The following is a 17,966-nucleotide window of genomic DNA, read 5'->3' on the forward strand; positions in this document are numbered from 1 at the left end:
GGGCCTTCTCCGTGTTGGCCCCCTCTCTCTGGAACATCATTCCCCCCAGAGACTAGAATGCCCCCCACTCTGACACTCTTCAGGAAGGCGCTGAAGACCTCCTTCTGGCAGCGGACCTGAGGAACCCTCAGTGGGATGGAGCCCACTCAATGGCTCCTGTGATCTGCTGACACCTGGGAGGTGGTGGTTGATTTTGTTATATTGTACTGTATCAATTAATTGGATTCTTTTTCTTTTCATGGTTTTATACGTGGTTTTATATTCTGTACGCCGCCTTGAGTCGATGGGTGGAAATATCAATTCAATAAATAAATAAATTTGGTATTTTCCAAGGTTTGAAACTTTGTATGGACAAAATCCCGCACTTTAAGGAAGTGTGGAATAAATCTCGAGCTCCCAGCTTTGGAAATAATGAGAGATGACCGATTCCAAAGGGAAATAATGAGAGCTGACAGATTCCATCAGTCCACTTAATTTTGTTTAAAAGTGTGTGTTTTGCCATCCGGTGGCAAGTTGAAGAACTATTGTGAGCCTCATTCTTTTCCAGCTCCAAGTTTGTACATTTGTAGGCGTCCTCTTATTTTGCTCACTTCTTCACATCTTCTCAGCCTGCAGTTCGGATTGATCAGACACAAGCGGATTGTTTTGATGGTTTAATGTAAAAATCAGTAAGCCGCAATAAATTAAGAGCTGCCAGGCATCTACGTTAGCCACACAGATCATTTAGACTTTTTATATTCTGTGCTGTATTCATTGGCCTGGTCTTGTTTTTTTGTCAAAGTGCAGAGTTCAGCTGGCTGTTCAGAGATGGGCCGCTTACACCCTTGCAATCTTTTCTCCCAGGCTTCCTAGATCAAGTAGAATTCTTGAAATCAATACTGACGCCAATACTTCCTCTCAGAAACTCCTATCTTCCATTATTAGAGGGAGAATAGAAATGAATGGACTCCCTTTTCCATTTCACAAGGCATGTTTTAAATCACGCTCTCTTGGCTTGGGCAGCATCAGAATACAAAGACTATTTTAAATCCCTGGGTTTTTAAAATCAGAGTTGCAACCCAGCTTCATTTGGATTACATGTCTCTACATTTAAGCAGCACATTCTCTTTCTCTGCAGCAGGAGATGCGCAGTCTGAAGGGAGCACAACAGACACTTTCCCAGCTATACAAAATATCACCTCCACCCACCAGCAAAGCCTAAATTCTTTCCATCTTGAATTCATTGATCTATTGCTCACTCCTAAAACTCCCATGGATGCATCCGCTATTGCCTGTTCTCCCTTCTAAATCCCAAGGCATAAGGTGGAAACATCGCAATTTCAAGCAGAAACAGGATCATGTTCTAAAGTTTCGGGGCTCTGGATTTCCCTAAAGACCTCCTACTTTATCAGGCTGTCGTAAGAGAGTTGCTGCCCAATATCCCTTCTGTCCTTGATGCTTGCCTTAATTAGATGGATGGCCCCACCCAAGCAACTATTTAATTGTGGATGAGAATGCTGATCTTCTTGGCACCAAGGAGCTCAGCATTTTCCTTTCCAACATTTAAGCTGTGGTACATTAAGTTTTCAGGTTGGCCAGGAGGATCTATCATACACTGGAGTGTGGTCAATCTCCTTCAGCACTAGCCACAAATGACTGGGGATTATGGGCATTGGAATCCGATGAATCTGGACAGTATCAGATTGTGAGAAGCGAAATCACCTTTCTAAACTTAACGCAATTGAAAACATTAATACAAACCTCCTAGCTGTTGCAACTGAAAGTCAGCTGCTCCCAAACTCAACTGCTCGTATCCTCTGGGAAACAGGGTGGGAGGTTAGATCGATCCCCGGTATGATCCAACAGGTCTCCGCTTGACTCGTGACATGCTACTTCTCTACTGCAAAGGACTCCATATATCTCCAGAAACAGTTTTTCAACCACGCTTCCTTCCGTGCGGCATGAAATGATACAGCCCTGGAAAGCTTTGGTATCATGTTCCACTCAATTTAGATTTTCAAACAAATTATCTACTCTCAGGATTCAGGTTTTTAAAAGATTGGAAAACATTTTATTTTTCGTAAATAAAATACAATAAATAAAATTATAACAATACGATATAAAATTAGCATAATATAATAAATACAATTATAATAGTACAATAAATAAAATTATAATACAATAAAATTAGAATAAAATAATAAATACAATTATTAATGCAATAAATACAACTATAATAAAATGTAAAAAAATATTATACAATTTAATTTAAAAATACAATTTCATCTTTGAAGTTATACAGCTATATGCACCAAATGGGAAGAGAAAGGGGGGGGCAGAGAGAAAAAACAAGAGAACATTAGATTTAATGTAATTTAATTTATTTTATTTAAACAGTTTAATTTTAAAAAGCCTTGAACAATTAAACAAACTAAACAAGATTCTGCAAAGCAGGGATTTCCCAATGGACATGTGGGAACAGAAGATGGTTCTGTTGGAAGAAATGTCCTTCTGGGTTCGCCCCCAAGTGGGGAAAAATACACTGGAGGCATGGAGGCTGCTTACAAAGATGGTTTAATGTTTTAATGGAGGACAGGACAGCATGGCTGGAGGTCCTGGGGAAAAAGGTGATCACATGCTTCCAGGTGTTGGGTGAAGAAGAAGAAAAGGGAAGAAAAGTCGAAGAAGGGCTTGCAGGGCTTTTTATAATCTGTTCGGTCCCACCTATCTGTTTCCTGTTCCTGTGTAAGAAATGTATTCTGATTGGTTTCAGACTCACATGGGCCCATGCAAGGGCAACCCTCTAGGCTGAGTTTTGAATCCAGGTTTCCTTGAGTTCAGATGCCATGTGGTCAGTTGAGTAAAGGCTTATATTACCATGCCTTCATTCCCATCCAGTCTTTTATTATGTAAAGTGGACTAGCTTGGGCTTTAATGGCTCATGGACAAAAGGTGGGGGCAGGAAGCTGCAGGGAGAGTTACCTTGTCTTTTTTAAACATGTTTCTTTTCACATCCAGAGAAATATTCTGCCTTTTCAATATTTCCTAGGATATTTCATTTTTCTGGGACAGGGCTGTTTGCACCATTTTTTCCGCCCTGCAAACTATTTTAGGGACTTTGAAGTGATCAAAAGCTTTATTTAACGGTTGCAGCAGATGCAGCCTTCCATTGTTGCATCAAATAAATACCCCTTTCAATTATGCTGCAATAATCAGCAAGTCCTGAACGTTTTTTGTGGTGCCTTCAAGTCAGTGTTGACCCCTGGCAACTGCCCTGAAGTTTCTTTGGGGAAGATTTTTTCAAAGTGGTTTGCCATTACTCCTTCCTAAGATTGAGGGGGAGCGACTGGCCCAATGCCATCCAGCTGGCTCTCTTCCTAAGGCAGGGAACAAACCTCATGGGCTCCTAGTTTCCAGCTTGACGCTAGAAGCTCTGCACCAAACTAAAATCTTCATTTTTAATTGCATAAGGTCACCTGCGAAGAGAAACGACCTCAAATCCTTTGGACAATTCATGCTGGAAAACCATCAAAATGCTTTCAGAATAAAGAGGAGGGTCAAAAGGACTTCTTGTTCCCATGTTATGAAACAACAACCAAAACCCCTCCTTTGCAGCTGGCCGGTTGTTTGCTTTTGATCCTGTCAAGGCCAAGGACAGCAAGCAAACCCAAAAGGTAAGAAACAAGGCCGTGTAGCTTTTTAGAAGTTGATTAGGTGGTTTTACTTCGTAAACAAGCTATGCCAAATCAGCTCCCATATCTGAGATCCTTGGTCCTCCTTTCAGGACTGGAAGGAGGACCAAGGAAGGTGGAAGCATCAGCAGGGATAATTGTTGAACAATTTGATCTCAAACTAAAATCAGCTTGCCTGCTTTTTAAATAGACTTCTAAGAGAGTTGTATTTCTTTTCCTTAATTAGCGCTTTGGATGGTATATTTTCATCTCGCTTTGCAAAGCTGCTTCCTGCACTTTTACAGTCCAAAACTCCTTTTTTTGACTCTTATCATTGGTGCTGGCTCTTAGTAAACTACAAACTCATCTTTACAAAGAGGAAAAACAGATGTGAAGGAGAACCAAAAGATACAAAACTGCATCATACAAGATCTGTTTTTCAGAGCATTGCAGGTAAGCAAGCAAGCTCTGCTCTTCGCATGCTGCAATATTGTTTTCCTGCTACAACACGTAGAGCCATGCATTAGATTGTCTGGAAAGATGGTTCCTATTGTGTTAATTCCTATTATACCTGAACGGAATCCAGTAGTTTATAGAGCTAAAAAGGTCTCTTATTAATCTCACATCTATCACAAACAGCAGCAGACCCCACATTCTGTCGGTGGTCAGTATCCAAGGCTCAGCACTTGATAGAGGGGGGCAGTCCTATATCTGAATAATGGCAGCATCATTTCCTTACTTACCAACTGTGCCTTGGGATGTGGTGTCACTACTGGGGTGACTTGGACGACTTTAGAGATCTCCTTCTCCTTTTCACGAACAGCCCCTTCAATCTTCCCCAGAGGGAGCAGTCGTTCTGGAAGAGAGAGACCCACACAGTGAGAGGAAGCAGCCAAAAGGAAATGAAGGCTGGGACACAATGCTTCCCTTCCTCCCAAGGACTCGTATCTCAGAGCAGCCTCCTCCTCCTCCTCCAACTTGGTGAGCTTCAGAGGGGGTCTGACTTTGAGTCCCAGAATTCCAAGCCTGTTAACTGGGAATACCGAGACTTGCAGTCACAACCCCACAAAGGAAACCAGCAATATCCTTAACTGAAAGTCAAGCAGGAACAGGAAGCACTTGGCCCAACACAACACAGATGGTATATTTCAGACATTATCTCTCTGCCTGTTGGAACCAACAGCTACTTCTCCAGTCCTTCTTTGGGATTGTCATAAAGTGGGAACAAAGTGTATGAAACAACACACGGCCTTCCTATCAATCAAAACTCTTTAAACGCTATATTTACATTAAAACATCTGTACAAATTTGCTGTATCGGATCAAAGTTCTTTTCTTGTGGTGGACCTGTGGAGAAGCTAAGTTAAAGATATGGTTGGAAAAGATGATAAAACAACGCATTGCGTTAAAGCCAGAAATATTTTTGTTGGGGGTATTACCTGAAACTTAAAATTAAGAGAATACACAATCATTCAGATATTAACCGCAGCTAGAATTGTATTTGCACAATATTGGAAAAGTGAAGAGATTCCTACTGAAGAGAAGGTGATTAGGAAAATATTGGCATGTGCAGAAATGAGGAGTTAATTAAGGAGAAAGAACGGTCTCATTATTATACAATATGGGAGGTGTTTTACCAATGCTTAGAGAACAAAAAAAGGAAATTGGAAATAAAAGAATAGAAAAGGTATTAAGACAGAGATAAGAATAAAATGACAATTGTTAGCATGAATATGATGAAAACAACTGTAATCTATGTTATTATTGTAGATATATTAGAAGATATCTCAGAAGATACATTAAGAAGGGAATGAAAAGATTTATAAGCTTTTAGTGTATAATTTATTATAATTTATGGAATAAAGTTGCATAGAAATCTGAGCCCAGACAACAAACTGCTGAAGGAAAGATGGAATGTACCTATTTTCAAATTGAAAAATAAAAAATAACGTTTACAAAAAAGAAGGAGGGACCCAAGTTCCTTTCTAGCGGTAATTCACCAGCCACAAGCAACATCTCTGGGCCTCCTTCTGTCCAAAAGTATCACCCACCCACCCAACTCCAGCGCTTGGATCTGCTTTATGCTATAATCCTCATCATATCTCTTCCCACTGATCACAATAGTTGCAGCAAATACAGGAAGTCCTCGACTTATGTCCACAATTGAGCCCAAAATTTCAGTTGTTATGGGAGAAATGTGTTAAGGGAGTCCCTCCCCCCATTTTATGACCTTCCTTGCCACAGTCCCCTGCAGTTATTGCGTGAAGGAGATCTGGCTTCCCCATTGACTTTGCTTGTCAGAAGGTTGCAAAAGGGGATCGCATGAGGTCAGGACACTGCAACCGTCATAACTATGAGTCAGTTGCCAAGCTTTGGAATTTTGATCCCGGGACCGTGGGGATGCTGCAATGGTCATTAGGGTGGAGATTGGTCATAAGTCACTTTTTTCACAGCTATTGTAGGCGACCCCTGTGAAAGGGTCATTCGACCCCCAAAGGGGTCGCGACCAACACGTTGAGAACCACTGCTCTAAATGAACTAAGTCAAGGACTAGCTGTATAAGTTAGTCCAACTTTCCGTATTTTTCGGAGTATAAGACGCACCGTTTTTCCTCAAAAAAGAGGCTGAAAATCTGGGTGCATCTTATACTTAGAACACAGCATTTTTTGCCTCCAAAAGCCCCCCCCCCCCTTTCACCCAAATGGCTGTGCATAGCCTTATGGAAGCTTTCAGAGAGCTCCTGGGGGTTGGGGAGGGCAGAAATGAGCAAAAAATGGGCCGTTTATTCCCACCCCCGTCCCCAGCAGCACTCTATAAGCCTCCATAAGGCTATGCATGCAATTTGTTTGACAAAAACGGGCCGTTTTTTGCTCATTCCCCCCCCCTGCTCCCCAGGAGCACTCTGCAAGACCCCCACCCCACCCCCCCAAGGCTATTCATGCCTTTTTAAAAAAACAATGGGCCCATTTTCACAAAAAACGGGCCGTTTTGGGGAGGTTTGCAGATTGCAAAAACTTTTTTTTTCCCCTTTTGGAATACTCTTTAACTGATTGATGAGAATTAGATTGATCAAGTGCTGTGCCAGTAGAAACACCTAGCTATCTGCTCGCTCGCTCTCTCTCTCTCTCTCTCTCTCTCTCTCTCTCTCTCTCTCTCTCTCTCTCTCTCTATATATATATATATATATATATATATATATATATATATATATATATATTTCTCTCTCTCTATCCCTCTCCCTACCTGCCTACACACTCACTCACTCTCCCTCCTTCCCTATTGTATTTCTCTACCTCTCTGTCTCTCTATTTCTCTCTATCCCTTTCTCTACCTACCTACCTACCTACCTACCTACCTACCTACCTACCTACCTACTCACTCTCTCTCCCTACCTATCTACTGTATTTCTTTCTCTCTCTATTTCTCTCTCTCTATCCCTCTACCTACCTACCTACCTACTCTCTCTCCCCCCCCTACCTATCTACTGTATTTCTCTATCTCTATTTCTCTCTTTCTCTCTCTCTTTGCCTCTTCAAAACTTTGGGGTGTCTTATACTCTGAGAAATATGGTATTTGGAGAGGACCCCAGTTGTTCAGCTATGGGTTTGCCATTCTCACGGTAGAGAAGTCAAACAGTAGCGGTTGAACAAGCATAGATCACCGCATAGACTGTTCACCGTAAACCAACATTCTTCCCACGTCTGACTTAAGGAATATTGTATGAACCAATATCTTCCTCTTACGGCATCACAACGTCTCTCTCTCTCTCTCTCTCTCTCTCCAGACGGAGTTCTGATCTACCCCCAGTCTCGCTACTGGCAGCCTCCCAACTTCTAGCTCACCTGAATCTTCCTACTTGATGGCTCCATCTGACAGCTGGTATTGTCCTTCGTTGTTGCCTTTGAGGAAGAGTCAGTCTTCTTCCCTGCAAAGAAGAAAGAGCTTGCAGAAATCTACTTTTTTAAGGAACAAGAGAAATCACCTTGTTTACAAATCCAGGCTATTGGTAAAGCTAGCCAATTCTAGGGAAACATCAGTGGGACCGATTGGATGTGGCTTCTACATGACAGTCAAAGCCAAGAAATGGGGGGGGGGCTATGGTGAGCACAGGGGGACCACCAGGTACTCACTCCAAATACGGCCCCAGCAGCTATGAGGACTCTCCTCCCTGGCGGCTGCCTCATCCGGCTCGAGATCTCCTTCACCTTGTATAGTGTCCTCCATGATGACTTCACATGGGCCCTTCTGCCAGAAAAAGAGGACTTGAGATGAAGAACACAATTCATGCCAGAAATGCCATTGGGGGTTTAATTTTTGTAGGGGGGAGAGGATAAACAGGTGAAACATTCCCCTATTTCATTCAAATGAGTCTGCAAACCAAACCGCAAAGGAGAAGGAAGGTGGCAAAGCCGGCGAGAAGCAGGGAAGACAAGTCCATCGCTACGTCCATCGCTATCTTTCCCCCCCCCCCCCCGGCAGCTGGAGGAGCAGATTTAACTGCCATCTTGCGTGACGAAGAAGAACCCAGCCCTTCCACCCACGCGGCATCTCCGGTTCCTGGTGAGGCAAGACTGAGCCGCCACCTCCACACAAGCCACGCGGGGAAGGACTCTCGCTTTCGGTCCCATCGCATTCCCTTCTGCGCCTGTGCGCTAAGCTAGGAGAGTCGGGAGTTCAGTACAGCAGAACACCCCAGCACTCTTCTGCCTCCTCCCTTGCCTCTTAGCGCCCCCCTAAGTCGTCCCATCGCCCCTAAGGGGGCATACCGCCCACTTTGGGAACCACTGCTCTAGACGAAAATCTTCTTATCTTCTCATGGGACCCCACGAGGTCATCCAGACCAACCCCAATCTTCTGCAGCTAGAGAGCGCAGATCGGATTCCCCTTCCACGGCTAGTGAGGGGTCCGGATCGGAAGAAGAGGGGCAGAAGGACGTAGCCTTCTCAGGACGAAGATTCCCAGGTTCCAGAGGCCCCTCCTATTGCTGGCTTGTTCCCTCCCGCCTTGCTTGGTTCCCTGCTTCGCACGGCCAGGGCTCCTGCGGATCTGGACAGCAGCCCCCCAGCCCCTTCTCAAGCTGCAACTGCCTCCCCCTCCAGTGGGAGGGACCAAGAAGGGGCCCTTTTACAAGCCACAGGTTGAAAAGGAGGAGATTCCTACCCCTGATTTATTTATGGAGGTGCTCAAATCTCAGAGGGCAAAGCCTGGCACGTTTCCCACTCCAGGCAGTAATGACCGTAGGTTTTACAGTCTGAAAGCAACCTTTGCCCCAGCACTGCAGGCTCCAGATATAGATGTCCCGGTGGCTGGCCTGCCCTCCGCTTCCGCGGTGGTGACTGGTGAGATCTCCAACTGTCTGAAGGCAGAGGATAAGAGGACGGAAGTGGTGCTGCGTAAGACCTTTCAGGCCGTAATGTGGGCAATCAGGGCGGCGCGGCGGCTTCGTTTTTCAACAGGTCCACTCTGCTTTGGCTGGAACAGCTTCGCGATCGAACCCCCACTTCGGACGTGCGACTCTTGCAGGACTTCAAGAAGCTGATGGCGGCCACTCAATTTTCAGCTGACGCTACGCTGGATGCGGTCAAGTATTCTTCCGGGGCTCGATCTTCTTCGGTGGCTTCCAGGAGCCCTCTCTGGCTGCACAATTGGCAAGCAGAATCCCAGGCAAAGTGGCATTTGGCGGGGGCGGAGTACACGGGAGACCAGCTGTTTGGAGGGGTTCTGAGGAAGCTAATGCTAGAGAAGGCAGAAGTAATTCTGATAGCGCCCCACTGGCCCCGGCGTTTGCGGACCTAGTTGGTCTGTCGGTTGCGCCTCATTGGAGGATTCCCGGGAGGAGGTAGCTCTGTGCCGAGTCTGGATCATACGGATCTGGAGTGGCTCCAACTAACCGCTTGGCGCTTGAGCAGCTAAGGGAGGTCCAGTTCTCAGCCAGGGTGATCAGGACCATTGAGGCTTCCAGAAGGAAGTCTACCACGCGCATCTACGATGCGACCTGGAGTTCCTTTGCAGCTTGGTGTAGGTCAGCCCAGGTAGAGCCATCCTCAGCTTCAGCGCCGCAGGTACTGGAGTTCCTCCAGGATGGGTTGGAGAAAGGTCTGGCTCCCATTACCCTCAGAAGGCAGGTCTCAGCCTTGGCCACAGTTATTAGGGGGGGGGGGGTCTAGATCCTTATCCCAACATCCGGTCATAAAGAGGTTCCTCAGAGGGGCTGCTAACCTTCGGCCTCCGGTCATCCATCGGTTTCCCACCTGGGATCTTCCCACGGTACTCCAGGCTCTTTCAGAGGCATCCTTCTAGCTCCTAACACTCAAGGTGGTTTTCCTAGTAGCCATCACCTCTGCTAGGCAGGTATCCGACATCAATGCCTTATCTGCTAGGGCGGATTTGTGCACCTTCCATGACAACAGGGCAATGCTCAGGCTAGACCCGGCTTTCCTGCCCAAGGTCAACACCCCTTTCCAGAGGGCTCAGGAGGTGGTGCTCCCAGACTTCTGTCCGGCACCTTCCAGAGAAAGGGAAAGGTCCTGGCACCACCTGGACATCCGTAGGGCTCTTCGCATTTACCTCAAACGCATGGCTGCCTTCAGGAGGTCGGAGGCGCTTTTCGTCTCCTTCCAGCCTTCTTGCAGGGGGGCGAAGGTATCACCCGCCACCATCAGTAGGTGGATTAGGTTAGCTATCACTAAGGCTTATGAGGCACAGGGGATGCCGGTTCCAGACGGCATCACTGCACACTCCACAAGGAGTGCAGCCACCTCTACGGCTTGGGCTACCCAGGTGCCCATTGAGGACATCTGCAGGGCGGCTGCTTGGGCTTCACCCTCTCCCTTCATTAGGCATTACCGGCTGGATGCCTCTGCCTCTGCGGAGGCATCATTTGGTAGGAAGGTTCTCCAGGGTGTGTTGGACACTCGTGGGGATCAGGCCCAATGATTCCCTCCCATGGACATCTAGCTTGGGTCTGTCCCACACGTGACTCCTCCCACACCTCACTTCGGAGACTGTCAGTTGGTCTTACCTGAACTGCACGTCTAGAAGCGGTCGTGGGAAAAGTCACTTCCCACCCGTTGGTGCGCTTCTGCGCATGGGGGGCCTGAGGGAGATTAGTCGTTGGTCAGTCAGGCCTGGGGGGAAGGAGTTGTTGTCCTTTGCTCTTGTTCCCTTCCTTCCCAGGCTCTTCTTGGACTGGACCATCGGTTAATCTGGGGAGTCACGAGGAGGAAGCAGAGGGAGTGGCCTCAAATTTATCTCAGTCTCTGGGCAAATGGGCCGTGTTAATACCCACATGTGACTCCTCCCATGACCGCTTCTAGGCATGCAATTCAGGTAAGACCAACTGACACTCTCTCCAGCGCTTGGATCTGCTTTATGCTATAATCCTCATCACACCTCTTCCCACTGATCACACTAGTTGGAGCAAATACAGGAAGTCCTCGACTCATGTCCACAATTGAGGCCGAAATTTCAGTTGTTAAGGGAGAAATGTGTTAAGGGAGTCCCTCCCCCCATTTTATGACCTTCCTTGCCACAGTCCCCTGCAGTTATTGCGTGAAGGGGATCTGGCTTCCCCATTGACTTTGCTTGTCAGAAGGTTGCAAAAGGGGATCGCATGACGTCGGGACACTGCAACCGTCATAACTATGAGTCAGTTGCCAAGCTTTGGAATTTTGATCCCGGAACCATGGAGATTCTACAACGGTCATTAGGGTGGAGATTGGTCATAAGTCACTTTTTTCACAGCTGTTGTAAGTTCCAACAGTCTCTAAATCAACCTTGGCGACTTTAAGTCCTGTGGACTTCAACTCCGTACTGGCAGCCTCTCAACTTCCAGCTCACCTTATTCTTTGTGATTGTTGGTCCCGTCTCGCAAATGTTATTCCCTTCCTCCATAATGGGGCTTAAGCACGGAGATCTAATTTTCATCCCTGCAAAGAAGAAAGAACTTGCAGAAATCCACTTGTTTACAAAGTCCAGGCTATTTGTAAAGCTAGCCAATTCTAGGGGAAATCAGGGGGACCGATTGGATGTCTTCTACAAGACAGGTAAAGCCAAGAAATGGGGAGGGGGCTATGGTCAACACAGAGGGACCACCAGGTACTCACTCCGATTACGCGGCCGGCGCCTATGAGGAATTTCTGCTAGGGCAGCTGGTTCATCCGGCTGGGGATCTTCCCATGGGAGAGTGTCCTCCATGATGAAACATTCCCCAATTTCATGCAAAGGATTCTGCAAACCAAACCGCAAAGGGTATTGACCAGGGATGGGTTGCTGCCAGTTTGACTACTGGTTTGCAAACCCCGCCCCCCGCGTGCATGCGCTGTTCGATGTAGATTGCTCTTCGTGCACGCGCAGAACAATTTACAGTGAACTGGGCACGTGCAGTCGCTAAAAACAAAAATTGCAACGACCCAGTGGCAGCGTGGGAACTGGTTCGGGGACATGGCAGGCGTGGGTCACTCCTGGTTCTGCGAGCCAGGCCTACCTGTTCGGCTGAACCAGGCCAAACCGGGAGCAACCCACCTCTGGGGTTGCCTTCAGATAGTCCTCAGCTTATGACGACAATGGAGCCCCACATTCCTGTGGCTAAGCAAGACATCTCTTGCATGAGTTTCAACCCGTTGATCTTGAACAAAGGTGTGTCTCTCTCTCTCTCTCTCTCCCTCCCTCCCTCCCTCTCTTTCTCTTTCTCTCTGTCTTCCTTTCTCTCTCTCTCTCTCTCTCTCTCTCTCTCCCCGTCCCTCCCTCCCTCTTTCTCTTTCTCTTTCTCTCTCTGTGTCTTCCTTTTTCTCTCTCTGTCTCCCATTCTTTTTCTCTTTCTCCCTCTCTCTATCTTTCTTTCTCTCTCTTTATTTCTCTTTTTCTCTCTTTCTCACTCCCTCTCTCTTTCTCTCCCCCTGCCATTCTGTCTCTCCAATGGGCACCAATGTCTATAAATTACAATTTATTAGCTATAGCAATTTATTACCTTCTCTTTTGTGGGGCTGGACCGTCTCTCCAAGGCCTCAATTCTATAATTCAAAACATTATATTCAAGGGCTATTTCTGCGTACGCTTTCTGCAGTTTAGCATATTTCTCCATGAGTCCGGAGAGGTTCTCCAGGTAGTGTAGTCCTGGTCCTGGTCCTGGCATGGGGCAGGATGCTGGCTGCTGTGCCTAGAAAAATGAACATCATGCAGAATTCTGGAATCGGGACGCTCTCCTGAAATAATATTTTCTCTGGCCCTCACATAATGTGTGGGAAAACCAATTAAACTATCCAACGTCTTCAAGGTCTCCAGAGATGGGAAACTCACAGCCTTATTTAGTAGCCTCTTCCCCTGTTGGAAAAGCCAACCCCTTGGATGGTAGACTGTGGTCCTCTTGGACAACTCTCACCATTAGAGAGATTTCCTTATGTTTAAACCAAGTCTAAGTAGCTGCAACTTTATATGAATTATTACTATTACAGCTATCATTTCTGGTCCTAGTTCCTGTGGTACTGGAAAATATTTTTTTAAAATATTTTTTTTATTTTTTGAATAAACACAAACCAACACCTTAAAATCATTTTCCATTACAGATTGTAGAAAGTGTGTCAATTGGTTACAAAGAACTTTCATGCTTCCCTTCCACAGTCACCACCTATGATTCATATCAGGTTATATATTTTACATCACATATATTTATATATATTGCTATCATCATACCTCATCCTTCATATGACTGTAATTGTTTAACGTCCCTTTATAACAAACATTCCAAAATTTAAAACAAAACCACATAGTCCCTTCGGGGAGAGGGGGCGGTCTATAAATTTAATAAAATAAAATAATAAATAAAATAGTGGCATTCCTTTATCTATTTTCAATATCATCCAGCCACATTATACCTTTATAACACATTCAAAATAAAAATTAATTATGTTTAATAACAAAATTTTAGACCTCTTTTCTTAATCATTGTTTACAATTTATATCCAGTTTCCCTTTTATATCAGTACAAATTGTTACATTATTATCATTATCAGTCATTCATTTAAAAATAGTTTGACTAAGTTTAACTTACTTTTCCCCTTTTTTCCCCATTTAAAATTTATACCAAATTTCTTCTTATCAAACCAATACATATGTATACATTGTTATCATTATCAATTATTTATCTAACTTTATCCATTATCACTACGTTTTTAACATAATGCTCTAATTTTAACTAAATTTAACTAGTGTTTTATTATTGATTTCCATATCTCAACCTGTGTCTTTCCAGTAATAGTGCAGTCCTATTTCTTTTGCCATTTGTGGAATTAGTCTTCTGGTTATTTCCTTAATCAAATTTGTTTGGACTTCTCTTCACAATTTGTTGCTTGTTACATATCTTGTAAAATCTCAAAACCCTTCATCAGCTTCTTTAATCACCTTATCTTTGGTTATCAGTAGAGTTTTTGTCAAAGTTTCTCTTCTTAAATCCATCCATTCTTCTCTTTTTTCTTCTTCTATACCTAAATCTAAATCAAAGCACCTTTCCATCAATCTTCCCTTTCCTTGTTCCACTCTTTCCATCTCCAACCACACTCAGTTCACTGTCAATATCCACGGTTCTTTTGCCTCTTTGTTCATTTTTCCCTTGGGTTTTTAGGACTCTAGCCTCCACTTTTTCCATTTGCTGAATATCTTCCATTTTTCCATCAGGTTTTACCACATTAAAATTTATATTTTCAATATTTTCCCATCTCTTCTCAATTCTCTCTGTTGTTTCTAATAATTTTTGAATTCCAAGCATAATCTGTTGTAATGTTATGGTTTCTTTTTGATGTCGTGCCATCCTTCCAATTAGTAAACACTGCCACTCTAGTTTAAAAACAAATCTTTGTTTTCACTTCTTTCCAGCTACCAACAAGCATCCAGAGAGCACCTGCGTAAACAACCCATGCTGTTCTCTATAAACAAGCTGAAGCCTTTGAAGTGCAAGGTCAAAATGATCAAAGGGAAAAAAGGAAAAGCAATATTTCCAGGTCTCAACCCCCAACCTCCAAGTGGCAGTGTAACTTCTTTTCCCTCTAAAATTACTACCTTCTTTATATTCCTTTTATATCTTCTTTATGTTTCAGGTTTAGAAGAAACAAAATTCTTAATCGAAACAAAGTGAAAATAAATAATCTATCCCAACCAGTATTGTAGAAATAAAGGAAAAGATTTAATCCATAGGTAAAAAAAGAAATAGAAGAAGAAAATCCAATAATTTCACTTTAAAAAGTAAAAAATGTTCACAAAACTTCCATCGATAGAATGCAGGGATTTTGAAAGGTGAAGACATGGGGACTCTCTAGCAAGAGGCAATGATGCAAGGCATCTTCACAGGTGGAATTCAAGAGTATCTCCCATACGAATCTAACCCACCTGGCTAGTGGGAGGAGAGATTGAGTAGTCCCAGAGGGAAGACCAATCTAATAATGATCCTTGGCTCTCTGACCATGCCCATCACCAGGAATGCCCACGCAAAGCCCCTCCATTTCCAGTCCCAGCTGCCCCTGCTCCACCAGAGCAGTTTCAGAAAACTCCTCAGGTCAGCTTAGGCCAAGTGGCATCTCCCAACTCTCACCTGTTCTTTTGTATTCTCCTCTTTGAAGATGCTGCCAACCGAGGTTCCTTGACTGCATCCTGTGGAGGCCTCATCCAGAACCTCATCAACATTCAGTGGATTGCCTTTTAAAGGAGAACAACAATTTAAACAATGTTTTGTTGTATTCTCTAGTCACATTTTCCCCAAAGGAAGTCATGGCACAATGATGACGGAAGAGGAGGAGGAAGCGGGGGGGAGGGAGATGAAAGTTTTAATCCCTCATCTGCCACGCTGGCTCTTCTCTCTTAGCCTAACCTACAACTGCCAGTTGGTTCTACTTTGAAGGCCAGTTTAAAGGTGCCAGGCTAGACAAGCGGGAGGCCGTGAGTTCTAGTCCTGCCTCAGCCATGGAAGACAGCTGGGTGACTTGGAGTCAGTCAAGTTCTTCTCAGATCAATACACCTCACAGGAGAAAATAGGAGGAAGATGAAGTTGGAGCCAGATTTCCTTGACAGCAGTTAGTAGACTGCCAGTCCCATGGTTGGAGATCCAACCACAAGGATCGTCTCAAAACTTTGATCCCCAGATGATTGATTGTGGCCTAAACTCCCACCCCCTTTTCTCTCCCCACAAACTGTTTTGAAAAGGCTGTTTCTTTTCCATATTAGATCATCAAAATAAAATGTTTGTATTCCCACTAAAAAGAAAAAGAAAACAGCTGTTTTCCAGCTGAACCCAGCAAACTGGCAGGAAAAAACATGCCACAAATCACACCTGTCAAAAGAGGTATATTGGGTGGGACATAGGAGATGGGCTTTCCTGCCAATGCACCCACCTTATAGATCATGGGGCCCCCTCCCAAATGAGGGAGGCTCCATCCCTGTTGATTTTCCAGAAATGTAACTTATGCCATCAGACTTGGGGAGGGGGGGAGGGGGAGCATAAGAAACTGGTGAGTTGCTGTGGTGGCTCCATTGTAGTTAAGATCTGCTGCTCTCGCTTTGCCTTTTAATCACAATTTTTAATTCTTCGGATTTCTTGTTTTTTAAAATAACATTTTGTAGTTGTTGTGCGCAACCCAGATTCACAGTTTTCCTGAGATGGGGCAGGGGGGCATTTAAACAGGAATACATCAATCAAATTTGTGCTCACACACTGCAGCATCTTTGCCCTGTTTTAGGGGACTTTAGGTGTTTCCTCCTCCATGCAATCCTGGAGCAGATATGCTGAGGAAGGGGGCGAGATTTGATTTATGTGCCCTGCAGTACAAAGCATACATGTGTGAATCAAGCACTGAAAAGTGAATCTCCATCTGATAAAGAGGGCCAGGAAACGAAACAACCACATTTCACCCTGTGTGGTTTCATCTCAAGGCCATCCCTTGCACGCTCATTCTTGGAAGCTCATCTACCAAGACCTCCTCAGATCTCACTCAGGACAATCCTGACCCCCTGATGGCTTCAACCAGGCTGAATTTTGAATCCTATTAGCAGCTGGGGCAATTAAAAAAAGCTTTATAATCAATCTAATTGAAGGAGGCCAGCAGCCCAGGTGCCTCCATCTGCTTTTCTCAGCCCTATTATTCTCCCACCCAATCATTTGCTGCTGCTGGAAAATGGGAATAGTTGCAGCCAAGGTCTCTGGAAGAGGCGCATTTTTACGCCCTTGATTTAGCCATCCCATGCGCCTCTCCCCCGCTTCTTCCACTGCTCTGTGTGGAATAGCCTTCCCATCTTTAAAGCATGCCTTTATTCTATATATATATATATATCTAGTATCTATCCATGTATCAGTATTTCTATCTATGTTTACTTATTTTATATAGATATACAGAGATAGAGATATGTAGATGATATCTGTCCATCATCCTCCCCCCTCTCTATCTATCTCTTCACTTATTAGATAGATAGGTAAATATAGATGATATTTATCCATCTATCCATCATCCTCTCTCTCTCTCTTCACTTAATATATACATATGATATCTATCCATCATCATCCCCCCTCTTTCTATCTATCTTCACTTATTATATATAGAGATAGATATATAGAGAGCGATATAGATGATATCTATCCATCATCCTTTCTCTTTCTCTTTCACTTATTAGATAGATGGATGAATGGATGGATAGATGGATGGATAGATATGGGTATAAATCTATCCATCACCTATCTATCCATCCATCCATCCATCCTCCCCCCTCTCTCTCTCTCCATCCATCCATATCTCTCTCTCTCTCTCTCTCTCTCTCTCTCTCTCTCTCTCTCTCTCTCTCTCTCTCTCTCTCTCTCTCTCTATCTATCTATCTATCTATCTATCTATCTATCTATCTTCACTTATTTTACATAGATGTGCCGCCCATCCGCAACCGAGCGGCTCCGGCGTCTTTCAGCAAGAGAAAAGCTACCCTGAAACTTGACAGGAAACCGGGGGGGGGGGAACCGGACCCACCCGCAGGATCGCCACCCAGGCTCCCTGGCGCCCTCCGGGGAGGCAGCGGCGATTCCAAGCGCTCGGCCGGCAAGGGAGCAGCAGCAACCATGGGCGTGCTGCACCGGGGAGCCGGGAGTCCGGCAGGCAAAGGTGGGCCGGGCGAAAAGGTTGTCCCGAAGGCGGACCCCCACTCATCCTCGACGCTGCAAGGAGGCAACCGGTAGACGCCCCGTCTGAAAAACATCTCGGAAAGGAGCGAAGCACCGCCGAGACGCTACCGACCGACTCCGCCACCAATGCGCCACAGCGACCGTTGCGAAGCCCTAAAGGAGCCCCGCGTG

General features: G+C 44.9%; 2 protein-coding genes across 2 annotated transcripts in view; one reads left to right on the plus strand and one right to left on the minus strand.

Annotated features, from left to right (window-relative positions):
* LOC309396045 (uncharacterized protein C8orf58 homolog) overlaps positions 1-17,966 on the minus strand; it is a 110,839-nt gene that overhangs the window by 21,681 nt on the left and 71,192 nt on the right. The window contains exons 6-7 of the mRNA XM_081960785.1: positions 12,618-12,806; positions 7,780-7,894 (exon numbers count right to left, since the gene is read on the minus strand). Coding sequence (XP_081816911.1) covers positions 7,780-7,894; positions 12,618-12,806 — 304 coding nt within the window. The remainder of the gene's footprint in view (positions 1-7,779; positions 7,895-12,617; positions 12,807-17,966) is intronic.
* LOC309395975 (uncharacterized protein) overlaps positions 17,922-17,966 on the plus strand; it is a gene marked incomplete at its 5' end in the record, with an annotated part of 30,909 nt that continues 30,864 nt past the window's right edge. Inside the window, one exon of the mRNA XM_081960687.1 lies at positions 17,922-17,963. Coding sequence (XP_081816813.1) covers positions 17,922-17,963 — 42 coding nt within the window. The remainder of the gene's footprint in view (positions 17,964-17,966) is intronic.

This window comes from Natrix helvetica (genome assembly GCF_964273705.1).
Source record: "Natrix helvetica genome assembly, chromosome: 8".
Classification (NCBI taxonomy): Eukaryota; Metazoa; Chordata; class Lepidosauria; order Squamata; family Natricidae; genus Natrix; species Natrix helvetica.